The following is a 23,559-nucleotide window of genomic DNA, read 5'->3' on the forward strand; positions in this document are numbered from 1 at the left end:
AGAGATTAGAACAGAAACTATATTTTTTAGGCCAGAATTTTATATTTTATGATTGATTTGGAAAGGAAGGATCATTAATAAATTTCTGAAATAAATATGTCTTTAGTACTTTACGAAAAGTAGGTAGATGAGAGAACTCTAATTATAGAAAAATGTTTTCCAGAAAAGGAAAGTGAGAGAAGGCAGAACCCAGCGGTTCAAAGGGGTCTGCCATCAATTGATCCAGTACTACATTGAGGTCCCAAGATGGGAGTAGGGGTTTCTCAATGGAGGGCTAAGATTGTTGAGACTCCTCAGGAAACATGCCATGAGAGGGTGTTGCGAGAGTGGTTTATTATTGACTCATGAGTGGTATGCTGAAATCACTGATAAATGAAGTCTGACAGAGTTCGATTTAAATCCTAAATCGGACAAATGCAGGAGATATGTGAAGAAATGATCCAGTGGGCAATAGAGAGGTTGTAGACCTTGATCCTGAGCCCCTAAGGAGAAACGTTTCCATTTTTCCTGACAGGATTTCCTCGTAGCAGGTCGTCTTGCGTCAAGCTGTTTTTACAGATTGTGAGAGAGGATGGTTGGTTAGGAGTGAGCTCTCAATTTCCACGCCATGAAGCTCAGACTGCGGAGATTGGGATATAGAAACTGGCCATCATGTTGAGACAGAAGAGGATGGTCGCCCAAAGGAAGAAGATCCAGAAGCAGTGGAAACCAGATTTGCCTGGGCCATCTGGGTGCAATAAGAATGAGGTATTCTTTGTCTGTTAAAACCTTCTGAAGCACTCTGGAAATGAGGAAATGGTAGGAACGCATAAAGAATATGGTAAAAGCATCCCTTCCTAGAGCTTGTAGAGATGGACATAGAGAGTAAGAGAGGGTGCACTGTGCATTGATTGGAGAGGCAAAGCGATCCAGTTGGAGTCCCCCATTGATGGAAAATGTTTGATATCACTGCAGGATTGATGGCCCATTCGTGTGGGTCAAGTTTCCTGCTGAAGGCGTTTGCAAGGATATTGTGATCTCCTGGAATGTAGACTACATGAAGATCTATTCTGAGAGTCAGGGCATAGGCCAGACATGATATGCCTTAGAGTTTGAGGGATCCCGAACCCTCCTGTTTGTTTATATAAAATATGGTTACTTGATTGTTCCATCTGAATAAGAATGTTTTTGTGACATATCTAGAGGCTGAATGCTCTGAGTTCCAAGTGGTTGATATGGAGGGACTTTTCTGATGGTGACCATTCACCCGAGTGCAAAGATTGTTGAGGTGTGTCCCCCAGCCTTGAGTTGAAGCATCAATGGTAATGGTAAGAGAAGGTGGTGGGAGCTGGAATGGACATCCTGACTGAAGAGAGGTGGAATGAATCTACCACAGAAGGGAATCTTTGATGTTGGATGGCAGGGGTGGAGCTTCGATAGCGGGTGGAGATGCTGGTTCCAGTGTAACTTGAGGTGCCACTGCAATGGACGCATGTGGAGTATGGCATGTGGCACTAATGAAAGTGAGGCTACCACATGGCCTAGAATTCACAATTTCTCTTGAGCTGGTAAGAGAGCCGATTGTCTTGCTTGGTTTATCAATTGGACAATAACCTGATGTCTTTCTTGAGGAAGATAGGCTCTTGCAGAATTGGTGTCTAAGAGTGCTTCGATGAAAGTTAGGGTACGAACTGTAGTGAGATTGGACTTTTCAAAGCTGATGATGAAACCCAGACTTTGCAAGGTATTCACAGTGGTCTGCATGGTGAGAAGACGACGTTCCTTGCAATGAGCTAGTAACAGCCAATCATCCAGGTACAGAAACACTATATGATGCTGTTTTCTTAAATGCGCTGCAACCATTGCCAGGCATTTCATGAATACTTGTGAAGCTGATGATAGGCTGAATGGGCAGGACCTTGTATTGGAAATGGTGATCGAGAAATTTGAATCAGAGGAAGCGCCAGTGGGAAGGATGAATGGGAACATAACTGTAAGCATCTTTGAGATCTAGGGCGGTTAACCAATTGTACTGCTTGAGGAGAGGCAGAATCACAGGAAGGAAGAGCATTCTGAACTTTTCTCTTTTTATGCAAGCATTGAGAGGCATGATATCGAGAATTGGATGGAGGCCTTGTGTCTTCTTGGTGATGAGAAAAACTGAATAAAACCCCTGATTGTTCTGGAGAGGTGGCACTTCTATGGCCTTGTTCTGGAGAAGAAGTGAGAGCTCTGCTTCAAGTTGAGACATATGTTGAGGAGGAACTGTGGATGGTGGCGGGGTTTTAGAAAGTAGGGTCTGAGATATAAAATTTAGTCGATACTCTTGGGACACAATGCTGATTACCCACTAATCTGTCGGGATCTGTTCCCAAACTGAGAAGAAATTAGTTAGCCGCCCTCCCACTGGAAGATTGTCAAAAATCAAAAACTGAGTGCAGGCTTGAGTGCAGGGAGTTGAGATGGGAGGCTGTTTACGGTCTCTAGGATGTTGTCTTGGTGTATACTGAGAAGGCTGCAAATGCTGCAAGGGAGTTTTATTATAAGGAGTAAATCATCATTTTGGATAGTATTGCTGGAAAAACTGTTGCTGATATGTTCTACGAAAGGGAAAAGTAGAAGATGGACAATGAAATTGATGAGACTTGATCAGAAGAATGTGCTGAAAGTTTCTTGTTGGCTGAGGAACCTTCCTTGAGTTATGAAACAGTGACTTTTACCTTTGCACCAAATAAACTTTCATAAGCAGGGAGCATTTGCTACCTTGTCATGAAGATGCTATCTAAGATCTGACACTTTTAGCCATGTGGTACATCTGGCTGCTATGGCCCTCACCGCTGTTCTAGTTATCATATTATAGGCATCATAATTTGTCTTAAGTGGATTCCTGAAGAGCCACATGTAAATTGGGAATGGACTCAGGCGAAGCCGATTCCAACTGCTGCAAGATTGAATGCTGAAAACGTAAAATCTGAAGCTGATGGGCCTTAATCTTTGGCAAGAGCATAGAACCCTGGTAGACTTTACGTCCAATAGAGTCTAAGAGACGACAGTTTTTCCTAGGAGAAGCATTAGTAGGAGTTTTTGAAGCCTTGCATTTCTTAATGAATGACTCAAACTATAGAATGGTGAGGAAGCTGAAAGAAAACATGTCCAGGTGCCTTCTGTAACTAGTATTTGATCTCTAGGAACTTGGAAGCCGTGGATACCGACCATGGTTTTTGCCAATTATCTAGTTGTAGATCTTGCAGGATCTGATGCACTGGTAGGGCAATGATTTCTCTCACTAGAGACTTATAGGACTGAAGGATAGTCTGAAAATCCCAACTACCTGAGGGAGTTGTGTCCAGACCGAGACTTAGAAGAGAAGAAACTTTTTGCAAAAACTTTGGGTAGGAGTGCTCCTCTAATAACTGGCTGAGGAAGGCACAGCTCAGGTTGGTCCGAGTCCACTGCCAAAAGTTCCTGTTGGTCCAGCCATTCTCTGAGAGATGAAGGACCCTGGGTTGGAGAGGAACAAATGGGAGTCCTAGGACCCCAATCCATATGTGGTGTTATGTCAACTTCAGTTTCTGAGGATAGAAGTTCTACACAGCCAGGATATTGCTGAAGCTCCAAAACAGGCAGAGGAGGTGCAGGGTCTGGATACTGAAAAAATGCTGCACTATCCTACATGAATCTCTGAAAAAGTGTGAAAAAATTTGACATGGGCTGAAAAGATTGAGGAGCAAAAGGAGAGCCTGGAACTGAAGGAGACAGAATCATTTGCTTAGGAGGCACCTGTGAAGTGTCCAGGTTCGGTGGAGAAACAACTCTTATTTTTTTACTTATGTTTTATCTGCTTCGCATAAGGCAAATCTTTTAGAGAAAGAAGGGGAGAGAACCTCGAGGCCGAAACAGGGCCTGCGGGAGCTCTCTCGAACAAAGCTTCCGGCAACAGACTAGTCCTTGAGGTACCTTTGGAGGGATGGGCTGTTGAAGCTGTCGATGGTGGAGAGGGAGTGTCCAGCCTCTTTAATATCAATAGCTTTTTCTTCTTCTGCAGTGCCGACGGTGCTGAAACTTTTGTTTGTCAGCTGTGGCGGCATGACGCTACCCTCCCCCATCAGAACCAAAACAGGGCCCTGCTGTTGTTACGCCGGCCTTTTTTCTATGCTGGCATGGAGCGGTGTCAAAGGGGTACTGGATGACATTAAGTCAGTGGGAGTCTTCGCGGTCCTAATAGCCACTGTGTAAATTGAAAATGAATGGAGAAAAAGTTGGAGCAAAAAAACAGATCTGCTCTCTGCTGCTCTGTTTAAAGTTTATTATTTTTTTGTAACAAAGAGAAAAATACTTGCGGATTGTCAGGGAATAAGAATTCTGGTTTCCTGCCGTTGTCTCCGAGGCAAATTTGCTTTTTTTATATACTATGCCCTAAGAGCTAGAAAGCATAGGCTTTCCCGTGAAAATATATCTGATTGTTTTAGTTCTTAGTTGGATTTTTTTTCTCTCTCTCTCCGACAGAAGGGGAGAGCTGCGACTGAATAGGAGCAGGTCAGAAAAAAACTGACAGGAGGAGGGGAGGGGGCTCGAGGACTAGGGCTCCTGCACATGCTCAGTAAGCTTAAAGGCTTACTATAGCTAGGGGAGGGCACCAACACATTAGGCTCAGTCAGAGACTTCATCATCAAGTGGGCTGCAAATCCTCTGCCTGTCTCCAGAAAAACAAACTTTACACAAAGTCTGATCTCCCGCAGCCAGAGCTGTCCCCGCAGGGAATCTCTGCAGCACAAGGGCAGAAGTTGCAAAGAAAATTATTAAAGAAAAATAAATATGAGCAGAAAAGACAAGCTCCTACAGTTTGGCTTGTAGGAAAAAACTTGATTCCTGGAGGGTAGTCCTGAGGTAACAGGGAAGGGGCTTAAGACTCTATAATGAGCTCCCTATAAGCCAGGGGTGCCCAATAGGTCGATCGCCGTGATAGACTCACTTTGCCTTGGCGATCTACCGGGCCAATCAGCCTTCCTCTCGCCGACGTCAATTCTGCCAGAGAGGAAGTTCGGGCCAGCCATGCTGGTCGGCCCGACGCAGGGAATCAGAGAGAGCTTGGGGCAACAGCGGCGGTGGCTTGGGGGCCTGTTCCCTGATGGTGGTAGCAGTGGCTTGGTGGAGGGCAGGGAGAAAGAAAGAAAGGGGGCAGGCAGGGAGACAGAAGGAAAGAAGGGAAACAGAAAAAAAAAGGGGGCATGAAGAGAGAAAAAAAGAAAGGGAGGCAGGGAGAAAGAAAGGGCAGGGAGAGAGGAAGAAAAAGTTGGGGGAGGGAATGAGTTCTGGAGGAGAGAAAGCATACAGGCTGAAAGAAGGGAAGGAAGACTGGATGCACAGTCAGAAGAAGAAAGTTCAACCAGAGACTCATGAAATCACCAGACAACAAAGGTAGGAAAAATGATTTATTTTCAATTTAGTGATCAAAATGTGTCTGAATTTATATCTGCTGTCTATATTTTGCACTATGGCTCCTCTTTTACTAAACTACAATAGCGGTTTTTAGTATGAGCAGTTTTTAGTATGAGCATCGAGAGCAGTGCTGGGCATTCAGCACAGCTCCCTGCGCTAAAAACTGCTATTGTGGTTTAGTAAAAAGGGAGGGGGGTATATTTGTCTATTTTTGTATGGTTGTGACTGAGGTGACAGTGCATAGAGCAGGGGTGTCCAACCTTTTGGCTTCGCTGGGCCGCATTGGCCGAAAATGCTGCAGCAAGACAGAGGAAGGAGGAAGGAGCCGGCAAGACGGTAAATATCCAGGGGCAGCAAAGGAAAACACTGCATCGCCCTTGACCGGGGCCGCACAAAATACTTCACTGGGCCGCATGCGGTCCTCGGGCTGCAGGTTGGACACCCCTGGCATAGAGTCATCTGTCATGACCTCTTTGAAAAAAAACCAGAATAGGAATGATAATTAACATTTTCTCAGTGTACAGTGTGCTTCGTGTTTTTTTTAAATTTTATTGTTGGCAGATCATTTTGACTAGGTCATTTTAAAAGTAGCTCACAAGCCCAAAAAGTGTGGGCACCCCTGCTATAAGCTGTCTAGCAACCATAGGAAATTAACCAATTATTCCAGGAATAAAGTAGGATTGTACAAGAATAGTCAGTTGCCCAGTTATGGATGAATTCCGATTCCTTCTTGGCTCAAAACCCTGCTAGTACAACCATTACCTTGAAAAATGCCCTGAGGATTCTTGATACACCAAAAAGCATTGCCCAAAACTGATGCTTCTTTCCTGGAATCACAAATCTTAATAATCTGATGTGGTAGCAAACTGGAGTAAGCCTAAGGTCCAAGCTCATTAAAAATTCTCCCAGACATACAGCTGCAATCACAGATCTTAAGGTTTCCATTCTGAAGTGCAACATCTCCAAAGTACAATTTACATGCTTGAGACATCTGCCAACATAATCTTGTGAGGAATGAACCCTGAAGGAATCACTAGAATGCCTAGGAAGCACCTGAATATGAGGTCCTTGATTAGGTTTTCTATCTGCTCAAAAGACAGTTACAAGCTTGAAACTGAGAATGCTGAAAGAAACCTATCTTCCTCAGTCTCTCTTTGCATCTCACAAACTAGCTCTTGAAGATACTTACCGTGTATACTCGAATATAGGACGAGATTTTTGGGCCAAAAAAATGGCCCCCAAAATGGGGGGTCACATCCTATATTCGGGTCATCACCCAATGACCACCTGACCTCCTCCCAGATTGTTGCAGGCCTCAACCGGCCTGCCGTATGACTTGGTAGGCCGGGATAAGAGGGACCTCTCCCGTCTCCCATCCCAGCCGACTATTTTTTTTTTTTTTTTTTTACCCATACCTTTTTTCACCGTTTTAAATTCCTGGTGGTCCAGCGGTGTATGGGGTAGGAACGATCTATCCGCACTCCTGCCCTGAGCCTCTCCCTCCCTGGATGTCTGCCTCCGATCTTGCGGCCAGCGGCACACCCAACAGGATCGAGCTTTTCGTGCTCCCTGTCTGGCCCCGTGCCGCTCTCTGAATGGCTGTCGACAGTTCTTGTCCACTGGAGGCAACCATTCAGAGAGCGGCGTGAGGCCGGACAGGAGCATGAAAAGCTCGGTCCTGTCGGGTGCACCACTGGCCGTGAGATCGGAGGCAGACATCGAGGGAGAGGCTCAGCACAGGGCAGAAGTGCCGTAAGATCACTCCTGTCCCATACATACACTGCTGGATTAAAAATGGATTAAAATAGGTACATGAGGGGGGGGGGGGGGTGTTAAAAAAATTGTTACTTGGTCGGGACGGATTCCTCATGTCCCAGTTTACTACTAGACCTCCAGAGGGGGTACAGGGTAGGAAGGTGGAACAGGGTGCAGAGCCTGGCAGGGAGTGGGGGGGGGGGGTTTGGGTATAGAGCTTGAAATGGTAGGGAGGGAAGAGGGCTGGGTACAGAGCCTGGCAGGGGAAGGCGTGAGGGAGAGGGACACTGGGTGCAGATCGTGGCAGAGTTTCACATTTAAAGTTTATTAAAATATTTTTATACCGCTTATTCAAATTTCTAGGCGATGTACAATAATAATAAAAAATAAATATCTTAAAGGAACAAAATAGTTGGAGCTAAAATATTAACCAAAACCATGTTAGGTTAGTAGACACATACAAAAACGTATATACTAACTGCACACAATTAGGAAAGAAGGGTAGAACTACAATATTTGAAAAAAAAAAAAAAAGCACACTTAAGGATAAAACAGTAGGTAAGGCAATCAAATATTAAGCTCCCGTCTTATATTCAAGTCAACCAGTTTTTCTTCCTTTTGGGGGGGAGAGGAATAATGGGGGTGTTGATTTATATTTGCATTGACTTATATTCAAGCATATTCGGTACTTAGAAATTTGGGTTTGTCTTCAGGCAAATGCTACAATTTGGTGTCCCCAAAATCCTTTATTAATTTTTCTAAAATCTTCAGCAAAGAGCAACTTGAACCAAACAGGAAGCCTACTGAGACAGGTTTTAGAAGCACTATCTATAGATCAATTAGACAGCCATAAAAGATACCAAAAAGGGCATCATTACTGCTGTACCCTGAGCATAAGTTATAAACAAATCAAAGAGCAAATGATGCACAAGTTAGATTGCAAATCGTTCAAAACACGACTGTTCATCTAATTTTTTAATCTAAAGACAGACCATATGATACCTTATTATTGGAAACTGTACTGGCTTCAAGTGGAAGTAAAAGTGATACAGTATAATCTCGTTATAACAAACTCACTTATAACGGAATATTGTTTATAGCGGACAAGGTCCGCTGGTCTCAGCCGTGCGCCTTTATGAACTTGTAGAAAAATCACTGTATATAGCGGACTTGCATACAACGGACTTTTGCATATAACGGACAAACAATATGGTCCCCAGAGCCGCTTTTAAATGTAGTTTTGTTTGGCTATAATGGACAAGCAGGCTCCGCCTACAAGGCTAGTGGAGTGCCGGTGATATAGTATCAAAATGCAGCCCAGAAGAAAACGACAGATTATTTTTCTTTCCAGTACAGTACGACATAATGCTTTAGAACATTTTAGTGTACTGGATTTATAATCATTTCCTACCAATGTTTTGCTGAGTTTTGTTATTGATGTTCTTGTGCAGTGACTGTTGTTCATTGATGCACGTTGTTTCAAGTTGACCTAAATAAAGTTTTTAAAAAAATGCAACTCTGGATATAACAGACTCTGGCTATAATGGACTGTTTTTCCAGGTCCCTTGAAGTCCATTATAACGAGATTATACTGTATTCAAATGTAGATGTATATGTTACAAAGTGACTCACTGTCGTGCACCAGGTTATCTTGTGGATTATTTTATGCTTGTAGATTCTAGACGTTTATCACAAAATTTTACCTTGTTTGCTTTCCATTCCGTAAACGGTTGTTTATGTAAAAGGTTGTTTCTGTAAAAAATATTTTCATAGATTGTCTTTTTAGGCTGCCATTTGGGGATAAGGATTTTAGCAATCTGATAGCAAATTCAATGTCCTATCAGCATTTCAGGAAATTGTTGAAAACCTGTTTGAGAAATTTCTAAAAGCCTGATTTGTACTTCACTGTGTTTATTCAGTTTTCTTTTATTATGTAAACTGGATAGAACTGCAAGGTTTTGCAGTACATACTGTTAAATAAATTTTTATGTTACTAGATGAGTTAGATCTGAGGGGTCTTCCTTTTTGTCTCCTTGAGTCACTCCATGGCTCTGCTGTATACATGGAAAACTGGCTCTCAACATATAGGAACTCTATTGGCCTGATGGGTTGGAAAAGTATTAGAGGGTTTTCTGGTTCCTAGTAGACTAGGATGCCCTGCAAGAAGCAGCTCCTGAACCAGGGATACTGAAATGCTTTCCAGAGTTTTGGAAATTACAGCTTTGAGGAGCTCTCTCCAGAAGAGAAACTACTGAAGAGCTGTCCCTTTCTAGCCTTGTCACCAAACCAGCTCCAGATGCCATAGATCTTGCATGATCTGAAACTGCTGCAAAGAGAACTGAATTGATCTCCTGTTGTCTAGTAATTGTAAACATCAGTCTGACATCGATGACCCCCCCCACCCCGCTTCAATCAAAGTGGATGGGAGATGTTTTGGTCCAAGAACCCTTGAAGAGAAAAGCCTTATGGAGCAATAAATTCTGAATACTTGAATTGTACATCGCTTAGGTATTTAATAAGCGATTTATCAAGCATTAATAAAACTTGGAAATTGAAGAACAAGGCATTCCTGCTCCCAGGGCTTTCCAGGAATCTCCAGAGGGTCTTAAATTATTTGGAGGGACTTCCATTGACTGTATGGAACTCACACTGCCCTAAACTGACATTTTGAGAGCCAAATGCATCACTTAAAGACACTGTCAATGGCTATGTTTGAGGAGGAATGAAATAAGGATGCTTTTCCCACTGCTTCTGCTCAGGAACTAGAGAGATGGGCAACATCAGATGCAACACTTTTTTGCACCATGAAAGCCTTTTTTGCTTGTCGCAGGACTCTTCCCTCAGTCTGAAGTATTGGAAAACCCACTGTGATAGGGGGCAGCACTTACTAACAGTGTGCTGGCCCCCACACCGAGAGAAGATGCTTGCATGTTTCACTGGGGCTTCCATGGCCCACAAAATCCACTCCTCTTCTCAAATGCACCAGCCACAACTAAAATCCAGATGATGCTAAAGGTGTTCCATGGAACTTCAAAACAGCTACACTTTCAAACAAAACCATAGATGACCAACTAAGTTCTAGAACAAGGATGAAACCCCCTTACTCACAATTAGACAAAGCTCTTCTTGTGTTCCAAAAACTGTGCTTTATTTTATTTAACATTTTCTTTAAATAGAGAAAGGAAAAACAGAACAAAATTTGTAAAATAAGGGGGTGGAAGGGAGGAGGGTATGGGGAAAAAAAATTATCAGACTCCTCTGATAGGTCACCCCTCAGCTTTAAGCAAACATTTTAATATTAAGAAAGGAACACTCCTTGCTCTAGTTTTCCAGTTTCTTAACTGGCCTCTAAAGATGCTAAGGAACATTTTCTTTTTTAGGTCTATAGCCAGATAAATGAAGAGATGATATCCACCCTAGCAAACTGAGACTAAACCCCTAATTCAGGAAGGTTCTTCTCTTCCCCTGCTCAGCCAGGTGATCTCAAGCAGAGTACCAAAAGCTCTAAAGATAAGTCTTGTTCAACCTGAAGGCTGTATGAGGTCGGGAACTGGGAGCCTGAAAGAGGGAAGCTGTTCTGAAATTGAAATCTTTAAAAAATAAAAAAAAAATGCTGCCTCAGGAGCCATGGATCCTTTTCTACCAAGCAACAGCCTGTAAACTGCTGCCCTGAGTGAGCAGCCTGGAGTCTAGGAAGAAGGCTGAAGCCCGGAGAGTCTGATCAATCCTAATCATCTGACTAGACATGTTTCTATCAGTTGAGAGAATGCCAGTAAGTGTCACCAGTGTACCACTTCTTTATATAGTTATTTTCTCATTGGAAAGTTGTTGATCTCTATCTAAGCTGATTTGGCAGGATAATAAATTTTCAACTCAATCAAAATTTGTCAAAAGAAGATGGAGGGAAATTGTCCTATGCATTCTCTATGATGTGCAGATTAGAGATGTGTTTTTCATACATTTTCCATGGTGTACAGCAACTTGCAGTGTATTTGAAAAGAGCAGGAGATTTGAGGGAGGAGTGTTACTGTACCTTTTCCATGGTGTGCTGCAAAGTGCAGGGGTCTTCAATGATGTGTCGGAACAGCAGAGTGACTAATGGAGTGAATCCGTTGAAGCCAGAGCTTTGGGTTAGGCTCAGGATCATGCGTGTGCTCTTGAGTTCAGCAAACATCATAGCATACTTGTGGTCTCGGGTCAAGCGAAGACAGAGACGCAGTGTGGCGTGCAGTGTGTCAGGGTCAACAGGAACCCCCAGCATGCTGACACATGAGCGGATCAGCACTGTCACCATCTCCTCCGTCAGCCCTTGAATCACCAACTCACTCACTTTGTTGTCCTCACCAGCTGCCTCTTTTTCTCCATTGGTGTCTAAAGACAAGCTAGTATCTGGACAGAAATAAAAGATGGCACAAGTGGTATGTCTATAGGCAGCAAATTAAGGTATAAGGGAAGATTAAGTACTTATCTTGATAATCTTCTTTCTAGTAAATAGGAACATCATTCTAGAACCCACTATTTTAAGTTCTTGTAAACCGTGTCGAGCTCCATTCTCATGGAGATGATGCGGTATATAAACTTAAGGTTTAGATTAGATTAGAACACTTGGGTAGCCAATCCCTGGTCGCGAGATCCTGTGTAGAGAGCCTCATTTACATTTTTCCGCTCTGCCTCCCTTTACTCTGGGCTGTCCCATAAGTCCTTAGTTCAGATGGTCTAGAGAAGGAACATAACAAGGAGGGGTATGGGGAGTCTCCCTGAGAAACAAATCTGCTTTGCTCATATCAAAACATTTAACACAAAATAATCATGAACCATTTAAAATATATAACGAGGTGGAACAAACAAGCCATCTACCTGAGTGCAACCTATACTAACAACTCTGCATGATACTCCTTGATCCCTTCACTATAGCGATGGTCTTCTCCATCCTTGTCCTTGCTGGATAGAAACAAGATATCTTGAAATCAGACATGTCTGAGACAGAAAGCAGGTTAAAGAACACAGGGCAGGCTTCAAGAATGATGTACTTATTTACTAGAAAGAAGATTATCTAGGTAAGTACCTAATCTTCCATTCCATTCTAATAGACACATTCTTGAACACTTGGGACATATCAAGGCAATACCTGGAATCTAGGGCAAGAAAGATGAGCTTGCTGAAAGTACTGAATATCCAAACGCAGTATCTGATTTAGCTATTATGTCCACCCTATAAAACTTTGTGAAAGTATGGAGGGAAGAACCATGTGGCTCACTCTGCAAATTTCCTCAGGGAAAACTGCTCTAGACTCTGCCCAGGAGGATGTTTCTCCCCTAGTGGAAAACGCCCTTATGGAGACGGGAGGTTGTTTCCCGCTCCCTATATAAGCTAAAGAAAAGACATACAAATCCATCATGAAATGGTCACTTTTGAAGCAGAGTGGCTCCGAAGGATAGATCCTGCTAGCACAAAGAGATGATCCGACAGACAAAACTCATTGGTGACTTCCAGATATCTAAGTAAAACTCTAAGGACATCCAGCAATTTCAGAACTTTGTCACTCTTTTTGGATCTTGAGGGCGTGAAGGCAAGTAGCCGTATTTCCTGGTTGATGTGAAACCTAAAGACTACCTTGGGCACAAAAGAGGGGACTATACGTAGTACTATCCCATTCTCTAAAATCCGGAGGAAGGGTTCTCTTCAGAGTTCACCTACAGTTTCGACACCAGAAATACCGCCTTAACTATCAGGTCCATCAATGATTTCTCCTCAAGAGGCTCATACAAAGCCCTAGTGAGGGACTATAGGATATTAATACTCCATGTTGGAAACGGTTGACATACTGGAGGGTGTTGGCTTAATGTTCCCTTCAAAAATCTGGACACATATGGGTAAGAGGCCAATCAAGGCAAGACCCTTTTGAAGGAATGTTAGAACCTAAGAAATTGGGGCCATGATCGGGTCTACACTCTTTGTACACCAGTCCTGAGAGCACTTCCAGGTCCTCACAAAGACAGCTAATGCTGACTGCTTCTAACAATGATTAGAAACAGAAACATGCTGGCAGATAAAGGCAAAATGGCCCATCTAGTCTGCCCATCTGCAGTAACCATTATCTCTTTCTCTCTCTGAGAGATCCCACGTGCCTATCCCAGGCCCTCTTGAATTCAGACACAGTCTCTATCTCCACCACCTCTTCTGGGAGATTGACCACGCATCTACCACCCTTTCTGTAAAAAAGTATTTCCTTAGATTACTCCAGAGCCTATCACCTCTTAACTTCATCCTATGCCCTCTCATTGAAGTTTCCTTTCAAATGAAACTCGACTCATGCGCATTTACATTACGTAGGTATTTAAACATCTCTATCATATCTCCCCGCTTTCCTCCAAAGTATACAGATTGAGATCTTTAAGTCTGTCCCCAAACACCTCATGATTTTAGTAGCCTTCCTCTGGACCGACTCCATCCTTTTTATATCTTTTTGAAGGTGATGTCTCCAGAATTGTGCACAATATTCTAAATGAGGTCTCACCTACAGTCTTTACTTCTGAATAACCTTTGTGAGCTAGGGCTGCTTGCTCAAGAGCCATGCCGTAAGCCCAAAGTGCTCTGGATTCTCCAGGGTGATTGGTCCCTGTGTAACTTCGGATGACAGGGTAGTCTGAGACCCTGGTCCCTCTGTAGATGGATATCGATGGTCATGTATGCTCAGAGACCTGGAAAACAGTTGGAGGAACACCCCAAATGTTAAGGTCTCACCATCCCAATCATTGCACACAGCTTTTAAAGACTTATCACAATATAGCAAACTTCATTAACTTCCAGAAAAAAGTTTTTATATTGCTTAATTGAAAATAAGCACTTATTTTATTGATTTCCTTGGGTCCCAAAATGGGACCATGTTTCACAGGCTGCTTCAGGGAATCCGACTTGGGAACTCAAAATTATAATATAGTGCCAATGGTCTCTAAACATAAACCAAGAAAATATGTTACAAGATAAAACACTACTCACTAAATTACCTTAAATCATATATTAAATAACAACCTAAAGCTTAACATTTTAACATACCTTAAACTTTAAAAACCTTTCACCACAAAGCTTTTCTTCAATATAAATCAATGTGAAAAATACGCCGCAAGATAAAGATGTTTAAATAGTGAGACGTCTGCACAGCTGATGAACGTGAAGACATAAGCAAAAATATTCACACACCAATTAGGAACCCAGGTCAATTATTCAAGATGTAAAAAAAGCTCTCCATTCCATCTCGTTAAGGCCATAAGGGTGCACCGTGTTTAATTCAAAGATCCATTGCTGTTCGCGCTTCCACAATAAAGCAATTTGGTTGCCACCATGGGGAAACTTTGGCGCTTCAATTACAGAAAACTGTAAATCATCAGTCTTGTGAATATTTGACATCCAATGCTAAATGAGAGGGGCTTCGGCTCTTCCAGTACTGATTTTACTTAAGTGTTCAATTATGCAGCTTTTTATCGCTCATGCTGTGTAGCCTACATATAGCTTCAGACAGGGACATTGCATGAAAAATCACCCCCCTCGGAAATTGCAGTCAGTTGTACACTTTCTGCTTTTTTTCTTCATCAACTCAGATATGGCAATTCAATGCAATGGAATGCTGTATTTACAACTCTTACAATTGCTACATGCAAAGTGGCCCTTTCCATATCCAAAAGAGTCAAGAACTGAGATCTCATTAAACGATGTTTAAATTAGGCCCCTTTGAATATGCAAATCATGGAGCGTCTTGAAAACAAGGGTGATATTGGAGTATAGTCCAATGGGATTTTATTATGCTCTTGATCTGAAATGCATATTGTGAGTAAGGAAGAAAAACATACTAGGTCTTCATCAGCAGTTTTTTGAGAAGGCTGCAGTAATACTGATTGGTGAGTATACAGAGCACGTTTGTAGGCTTTTCTTATCACCGCCTTTGGATAGCTCCTCTGCACAAAACGTTCCTGAAGTTCCTCTGCTTGGCTAAAAATTCTTTGCATAAGAAACAAATACGTCTGAGCCTCAAAAACTGTCCAACAAGAATATTGTTACATAGATGTTTAGGGTGGAAACTATTGTGACATAAAATATTTTTGTCAGTGGATTTTCTGTAGAGGGTAGTGACAAACTTTCCTTCCTCAATGTTGATCATCAAATCCAAAAAAGGTATTTTATCTTGATGCACTTCCAAAGTAAACTGTAAATTAAGGTCACATTGGTTCAATCACTTAAACTCATACAACTCATTATGTGTTCCAACTCATACTGCAAACACATCACCGATGTAACATCTCCAAAGGAACTTAGTGAAAAATGCAGATGGATACAAAAATTGTTCCTACAACTGGTTTCCAGGTCTCTGAGCATACATCATCGATATGCATTATAAATTGCAATTAGCAATTTAGTTTACAGATTTTGGGGGTTTCCCCTGTAATTATAAGTACTTTCCCAGACATCAGTTTGAGTGAGTTTTGGGGAAAAATTTTCCCCAAATGTAGATGGAATATGTAGATGGAACAGATCTACATATCATGGCCGTCTCGGCCAGTTTGGAGCCACAAGAACTACAGACCCCTGGTGTGACTTTATTCTCCTAAGAACTTTTCCTATCATGGGCGATAAAGGGAACACTTACAGATACCCTGCCTATGGCCATGCTGTACCAGGGAGTCCAAGCTAACAATTCCTGGCTCGTATCTTCAGCTGAAGAACTGAGACGCTTTCTTGTTGGCCGCTTGACACCATCTGATCGAACGCTGGGTGCCTCCATTCACTCACAATGCAGTCAAAACACTTCCTGGAGTGGAGTCCATTCTCAAGGATTTAGGTACCAGCTGAGAAAATCCACTTGCATACTGTCTGCTCCTGCAACATGTGCAGTTGAGAGAGCCAACAGGTGGATCTCTGACCACTGGAATAACAGTTGAGCCTCTTGGCATAGTGGTGCACTCTTCGTGCCTCCTTGTTGATTGATATAAGCCACCGCCATTGCATTGTCAGATAAGATCCTCACCGCTTAGTTCTGCAGAAAATTCTCAAGCACCTTCAGGGCTAGACAAATGGCCCTCTGCTCCAACTGGTTTATTGACCATCTCCTCTGAGATGCCAATGACCCTGCAAGGGATGCCCCTTGCAAATGGAGATGCAAAGTGGCACTCCCTGGGTTAGCAGCTGAGGCTCCAGTCACCAGTTCAGAATGTAATGCGCTTCCAGTGAACAAGGTAGGGACATCTGCAACACAGCCATCTGCAGACACCAATGGAATAGAAGCGAATCCTGGAGGAGAGGGCTTAAGTGTATCGTCGCCCAAGGGTCAAATCTATGGCTGCCACCATTGATCCCAGTAAAAGCATCCATGAAGCTACTCAGAGGGCACTCAAGCTCTCTGTGGACAAAACCTAGAGTGAAATTTGCTCCCAAGAAAACGGTCTTTGAGCACTGGACTGTTAATGCAGGCTGGCCAAGGAGGTGCCTGGCCAAGCAGGCTGCCCCATGGCTGCAGTTTTCCATCCTTAGAGTCTGTTTCCTTCTGCAGCCAGAGTTGTCCTGCAACTGGGAGACTCTGCAGCTCTAAAAAGCTTTGCAATCAGATAATAAAACTCAAAATTCATGAAAAATAAAAATGAGCAGAAGAGAAAGGCTCCTATCGTGAATGTAAAAAGAGAAACTGAGGATTTGCAGGACAGCCCAGAGTGAAGGGAGGCAAAGTGGAAAAATGTAAATGAGCCTATCTATAAAGGATCTCCTGACCATGGATTGACTACCCAAGTGTTTAAGAATGATGTGCCTATTGCACTAGAAGTAATATTGCAGAGTAATAACTCCACTCACAATAGTTTGAACATTAAGTTGTCTATGGTTTGCAACAACCAACAAAAAAAAACACTGTGCACAGAAGGCCAAGGTATATTTGCATCCCACGGCTCAGTCTTCACCTTTTACACAGTCTGGCTATTAACAGGAAGACAAACTTAGCCATATTCTCCACTTCTAAGAATTTAAGGTCTCTTAATTTTCCTATGATACATGATACCCCTGAAATTTTTCTTTTCAATTATTTTTCAAAGCTTCATATTTTCCCCACAGGTTGAGAGAATAGGAACTTCATTATTATATTTTTATTAAAGTTGTGTTTCCAGCTGGGGCAGAGGGGCTCTTTAAAGGTTCAATTGCAGTAGATAACTAAATACATCAAAACTTCAAAACCTTATTGGAGAATTCACAAGATATATATCAGGAAACTATTCTAGTGCTTTCCATCTCAGAACTAGACAAAAATTTTATCTTAAGAATAGTCTATTTTGAGGCCATTCAATAGTGTTGTTTTCTGTCACAATGCAAGCTACTCAATGATTAGCAACTCAAAGGGTGGGTATTGGTACCAAAGTAACTTTTTGCCTAAAACTTTCATAAATGTATGCTTATCTTAAACGATTTGAAGCAACATGGGAACACTGACATTCTTCAGGTTGTTGAATGTTTTCAAATGAAAGACAGGGGAAAAAAATATTAACATTTTTTCCATGTATCATAGAATGCCCTCTTTTGGGAAAAAAGTGTTATAAGAAAGCAAATATATATATATATATATATATATATATATATATATATATATGAAAATAAATATTAAATTAAAAGTAACCATAAACAATATGTAGCCTGCAACGAGGGGAAGAAAGTTAAGCAAAAAGAGATTATGCCTTACCTTTATAATATCTTTTCTAGTAAAAAAAGTTTATCATTCTGGACAAGCGGGTTATCTCCTCATGGCTGCGAGCCATCTGCAGAAGGAATCCACTCCAGATTTTTTCTGTGATCCTCCTACTTTACTGGGAGCTCTATTGCACTCCAGTGAGTGTCCAAGCATGCAAGAGCTTCCCTGAGATTAGATGAAGTAATGAAATGGGAAATTTCCCAAACAGTTCTGCTCTAACAAACATTTGAACAATGAAACCACCACCAAATGCCAACAGAAGCATTAAATATGCCCAGCAACCTATTATACAATATTCATCAAGGCCCAAAGGGCTGATTGGCATCCAAAATACATACTTGGAGAAGAACAGATTGAGACAGTAGGCAGGTGCAGAAGGACAGGGCGGGGGTCCTGAATGACACACCTATGTACTGGAAAAGATTAAGACAATCTCTTTTTCAAGTGGGACATACAAAAACAGTCCCTTCTTTCCGAGTGAAGGCAGTGTGGTGCATAAGGATGTGCAGGATCGCCGTGTAGAAGTGGCTCTCAGGAGACTTTAGAGTCATAGCTGCCTTAGCAGCATCTTTTATTACACATGCCTATCTTTCCAGGCTGCGTACTTTAGAGCGTGAAGGCAATGAACCACCCACTCAGCTTCTTTTATCTGGTGTGGCATATATATAGCAGATGCTCTAACACAGGGGTAGGGAACTCCGGTCCTTGAGAGCCATATTCCAGTCGGGTTTTCAGGATTTCCCCAATGAATATGCATTGAAAGCAGTGCATGGAAATAGATCTCATGCATATTCATTGGGGAAATCCTGAAAACCCAACTGGAATACGGCTCTCGAGGACCGGAGTTTCCTACCCCTGCTCTAACATTATTCATAACAAATCAAACACAAGCCCCTCGTTTTTGAGGTGCTGATTGTGGATTGTCCGCCTTTGGCTGTGGAGTCTGGTGCCTGTGGTGACATTAAGTACTTTCCTTACGGTTCTTTTGGTTATTCATGATTAGGGTTACTGTGCTGTAAACCAGGTCGGAAGTGTAGTTCAATACTAACATTATTCATGTCATGAGAAAAGCATTAACTTATTCAATCTCTGCTCATAGAATGATCTGGATTAGACAATGGCTGGAAATTCCACCTCTAAAGCTACTCAGCAGATTCCCTTTCAGGGGACAGTTATTTGTAAGGGTCTGGATGACCTCATGAACTATGTAGTGGACAGTTATCCTAGAGCCTCTAGAGCAGGGGTGAACAACTCTGGTCCTCGAGGGCCGGAATCCAGCCGGGTTTTCAGGATTTCCCCAATGAATATGTATGAGATCTATTTGCATGCACTGCTTTCAGTGCATATTCATTGGGGAAAATCCTGAAAACATGACTGGATTCCGGTCATCGAGGACCGGAGTTGCCCACCCTTGCTCTAGGATAACTGAGGCTCTAAATGCTTTCATTTTCATGGCTCCAGGTGGTCTCGACAATATTCCAGTTCCAAAACCCAGAGGTTCTCCCAGAGCTACAGGCAGCGGTTTTCCGGACCCAAGCATGACCAGACCTCAGCATATTGTGCTGCTCCCCTGTAAGGAAGAAGATGTCTTCTTCTACCTCAATACGGCCAGTAACGTATTTGAACGTCTCTATCATGTCACCCCTATCTCTGCGTTCCTCGAGAGAGTAAAGGTGCAACTTACCTAGACGTTCTTCGTATGGGATATCCTTGAGCCCTGAGACCATCTTGGTGGCCAATCGTTGAACCAATTCCATTCTTAGCACATCCTTCCGATAGTGTGGCCTCCAAAATTGTACACAGTATTCCAGATGTGGTCTCACCATGGACCTGTACAGCGGCATTACCACCTCGGGCTTTTAGCTGACAAAGCTTCTCCAGATGCAACCCAGCATTTGTCTAGCCTTGGATGAGGCTTTCTCTACTTGATTGGCTGCCTTCATATCTTCACTAATGATTATTCCCAGGTTCCGTTCTGCCACAGTTCTGGTTAAGGTCTCACCATTCAGAGTGTAGTTTCTGCATGGGTTTCTGCTACCAAGGTGCATAACTTTACACTTCTTGGCATTAAAATTCAGCTTTAAACAATCAAAAAAAAACCTGAGAGATATCAAAAAGCAAAGGAAATTAAAAACTACCGTATTTGCCGGCGTATAAGACGACTTTTCAGTACCTTAAAATCCTCCCCAAAGTCGGGGGTCGTCTTATACGCCGGGTACTGTTTAGAGAGCTGCACGGGGACGCCCCTAGGGTCGCGGGGATCCCGTGGGGACGCCCCCTAGGGTCGCGGGGATCCCATGGGGACGCCCCCTAGGGTCGCGGGGCTCCTGCGGGGCTGGATGCTCAGTCTTCTGGATGTACGCGGCTCTTCTTCTCCCTACCTTCTCTGCTTGCAGCACAGAGCCGAACGGAAGTCTTCCCGACGTCAGCGCTGACGTCGGAGGGGAGGGAGGGCTTAAACAAAGCCCTCCCTCCCTCCGACGTCAGCGCTGACGTCGGGAAGACTTCCGTTTGGCTCTGTGCTGCAGGCAGGGCAGATAAGGAGAAGGAGAGTAGCCTCGCGGTTCGAGTGGCTACCAAGGGAGAGGGGCGGCCCGCCCCGCCCCGGTTGCAGCACAGCCGGCCAGGTTCCCTTACTTTTGTGGCACTTCCCCGACCGACCGATAACAGCCCGGGTCCGACAATCCTCCCTGCCCTGTAGCCGCGAATCTAAATTACCTTCTTACAGCAGCTGTAAGAAGGTAATTTAGATTCGCGGTTAAGGGCAGGGAGGTTTGTCGGACCGGGGCTGTTGTCGGTCGGTCGGGGAAGTGCCACAAAAGTAAGGGAACCTGGCCGGCTGTGCTGCACCCGGGGCGGTAGAGAAGGAGGGGGGGAGAAGGACGCTGAAAGGCCATGGTGAAGACAGGAGGGGGGGGAAGGACTCTGAAAGCACTTGAAGACAGAGGAGGGAGAAGGAGGCTGAAAGCACATGGGGGAATACAAAGGGGTGGAGAAGGACGCTGAAAGGCCATGGGAAGGGTGGGGCGGGAGAAGGACACAAAGGAAATGAGGAAGAGAGAGTAGGGAGAAGACGCTGGCAGGGAAGAAGACAGATGCCAGACTATGGGGGGAGCAGAGAGAAGAAGATGGGTGCCAGACCAATTTGGAAGGGGGAAGAAAGGGAGAGGCACAGTAACAGAGCAAATGGAAGATGCAGAAGGAAGAGAGATAGTGGATGGAAGGAATTGAATGAGAACATGAGGAAAGCAGAAACCAGGCAACAAAGGTAGGAAAAGAATTCTATTGCTTTAGTGAATTAATTAAAATTGTTGAAATAAATTCTGATGTTCTTTTAAGTTTTATTTGTTGTGCAGAAGGTGTGCGGAAGAAGGGGTAGTCTTATACGGCGAGTATATAACAAACTCTATATTTTAACTGTAAAAGTTGGGGGGTCGTCTTATACGCCCAGTCGTCTTATACGCCGGCAAATACGGTAACTAATATAGAGAAAATAAAGAATTCCTTCTACAAACTATCCAATAAATCATAAAACTCAAGAGACATGAGTATAATGTACAAAAGTTATCATATAATAACCAATATAATACTTTATTATCTTGATTAATATAATTTTTAAAAAATATTTTAATTTTTTAAATTTGAATTTTAATAGTCAAAAAAAAAGAGGCCCCGCTGGTGGATCGTTGGGTTCAGTTTAATCATAATCTCTCTGATTTACGCTTTTGTGTATTTAAACAATTTTCTGCTCTTTCATTTACTTATTTATCATGAGCAACGCTTGATTTTTGCATGGCGGACTGTCGTCCCTAATGGCTTGAATCGTGAGATTGAGTGGCTGGTTCTTCATTAATTATGAGGTTTTGTTTGTTTTGTTGTTTCATTAATGTTATTTCATTTTAATTGATTTGTTTGTTACTTAATGTCCCGCCCCTTCCTCAGCCATTACAACTTCCGCCAGCCCTGCGTTGTTGTTGGTAGTTCTGGCCTAGACTCTCCACCCGTTATGGTAGCTATGATTTAGGTTTAGTTTGTTTTGTTTAGACTGTTTTTGTACACAAGTGTTTGTATTTTATTAAGAATTTTTATAAAAATTTTTACTTTCTGTATCTTTTTATTCCCTTGTGATTTCCCCTACCTGGTGTATTTTCCATTTATGTTCTCTTTAATATATACGATTGTAGTTCTACCCTTTCTTTCCTCATGTGTCTGTTAGTTAGTTTGTTTGATTTTAAGATAATGTATTAAATTTATGTATATGTTTATAATTACTCTGTTGTACCTACTTTTTATCTGTAAATCACTTAGCAATTTAAATTAAGCGATTCAACAAGCTAAAAATAAACTTGAAACTTAAACTTGTACATTTTATTTGTAGCTCAATTCCTCCTCTTGATAAAGACCTTATGGAAACACGGCCTGTGTTGAGGAAGGGCAAGAAACTTGTTGCCGTCCAGGCCCTGTATTGTGTATGGTTAAATGTGGAACGTCTTTTAAAGCATCCTTTAAAGCACCTTTTTGCACCTGATTTAGACCTCTTCACATCATTGGAATTATATTGCACATTATTGGAGTTATCATCGCACATCAGCACTTTAGTTTTTGATTGGATTTTGAACTTTGAAGTGAACTAACTTGGCTTTGTTTAAGGATGGCTGGGTCGCTCCTCTGCTATGTTTAGCTCATCGGACTTTTCAGCTAAGTATTTGCTCAATTTTGCCTTTTGCTTCTTGGCTTTATGAACAGAGCGTACCCTGTGTGCCATCTATATATTTTGTGGAGCGGAATGACGTTAGCTGTTTTCCAGTCTAATGGAATTATTCCCATGCTCAGAGAAAGATTTAAGAGCGCGGCTAATGGCTCTGCCAGGACATCTCTCAATTCCCTAAGCATTCTGGGGTGCAATTTATCCGGTCCCTTGGCTTTATACACTTTGAGCCTTGACAATTCTTGGTAGACGCTGCTGGTGGAAACTTAAAAATTCCTGAACGGGTCTTCTGGCTCTCTCTTGTTTGCAGTTGTGGACCGGATCCTGGTGCCTCACAGATAAATACTGAGCAGAAGTATTTGTTCAGTAGTTCGGCTTTATCGGAGTCCGATTCTACAAAGTTGCCATCGGGTTTCCCTAGGCGCACTATCCGGTCTGTATTCCTCTTTCTATCACTAACATACCTGAAGAAGGATTTATCCCCTTTTTTAATATTCCTAGCTAAATCTTCTTCCATCCTGAGTTTGGCATATCTGACCGCTGTTTTAACAGTTCTAGATTTCACTAGATAAGCTTCTTTGTCTTCTGGTCGTTGTGATCGTTTGTAGGATGCAAATGCTCTTTTCTTCTGCTTTATGAGTTCCGAGATCTCCACAGAGAACCATTGGGGTTTGTTATTTCTCCGCTGTTTTTCTTACGGTCCTTATAAAGAGGTTGGTTGCTTCCTGTAGGGTAGATTTCAGAGCTGACCACAATACCTCCACATCATCTGTTGTGTCTTGGTTTTGCAGCGCCTCATAGACAAAATTTCCTATGCTCTCGAAGTCAGTGTCCTTAAAGTTAAGGACCTTCGTTGATGTGTTCGACCTCGTGGATCCCTTCCTGAGGTGAAACCACACCATTTTGTGGTCGCTGGAGGCCAACGCCTCACCTACCAAAACCTCTGTGACGCTATTTC

General features: G+C 42.7%; 1 protein-coding gene across 7 annotated transcripts in view; it reads right to left on the minus strand.

The window, feature by feature from the left end:
- The window catches only part of HUWE1 (HECT, UBA and WWE domain containing E3 ubiquitin protein ligase 1), a 779,197-nt gene that overhangs the window by 329,244 nt on the left and 426,394 nt on the right, over positions 1 to 23,559 (minus strand). For all 7 annotated transcript variants that reach the window (XM_033921870.1, XM_033921880.1, XM_033921834.1 and 4 more), the window contains one exon: positions 11,207 to 11,562. In XM_033921870.1, coding sequence (XP_033777761.1) covers positions 11,207 to 11,562 — 356 coding nt within the window. The remainder of the gene's footprint in view (positions 1 to 11,206; positions 11,563 to 23,559) is intronic.

Source organism: Geotrypetes seraphini, chromosome 1 (assembly GCF_902459505.1).
Source record: "Geotrypetes seraphini chromosome 1, aGeoSer1.1, whole genome shotgun sequence".
In the NCBI taxonomy this organism is placed as follows: domain Eukaryota; kingdom Metazoa; phylum Chordata; class Amphibia; order Gymnophiona; family Dermophiidae; genus Geotrypetes; species Geotrypetes seraphini.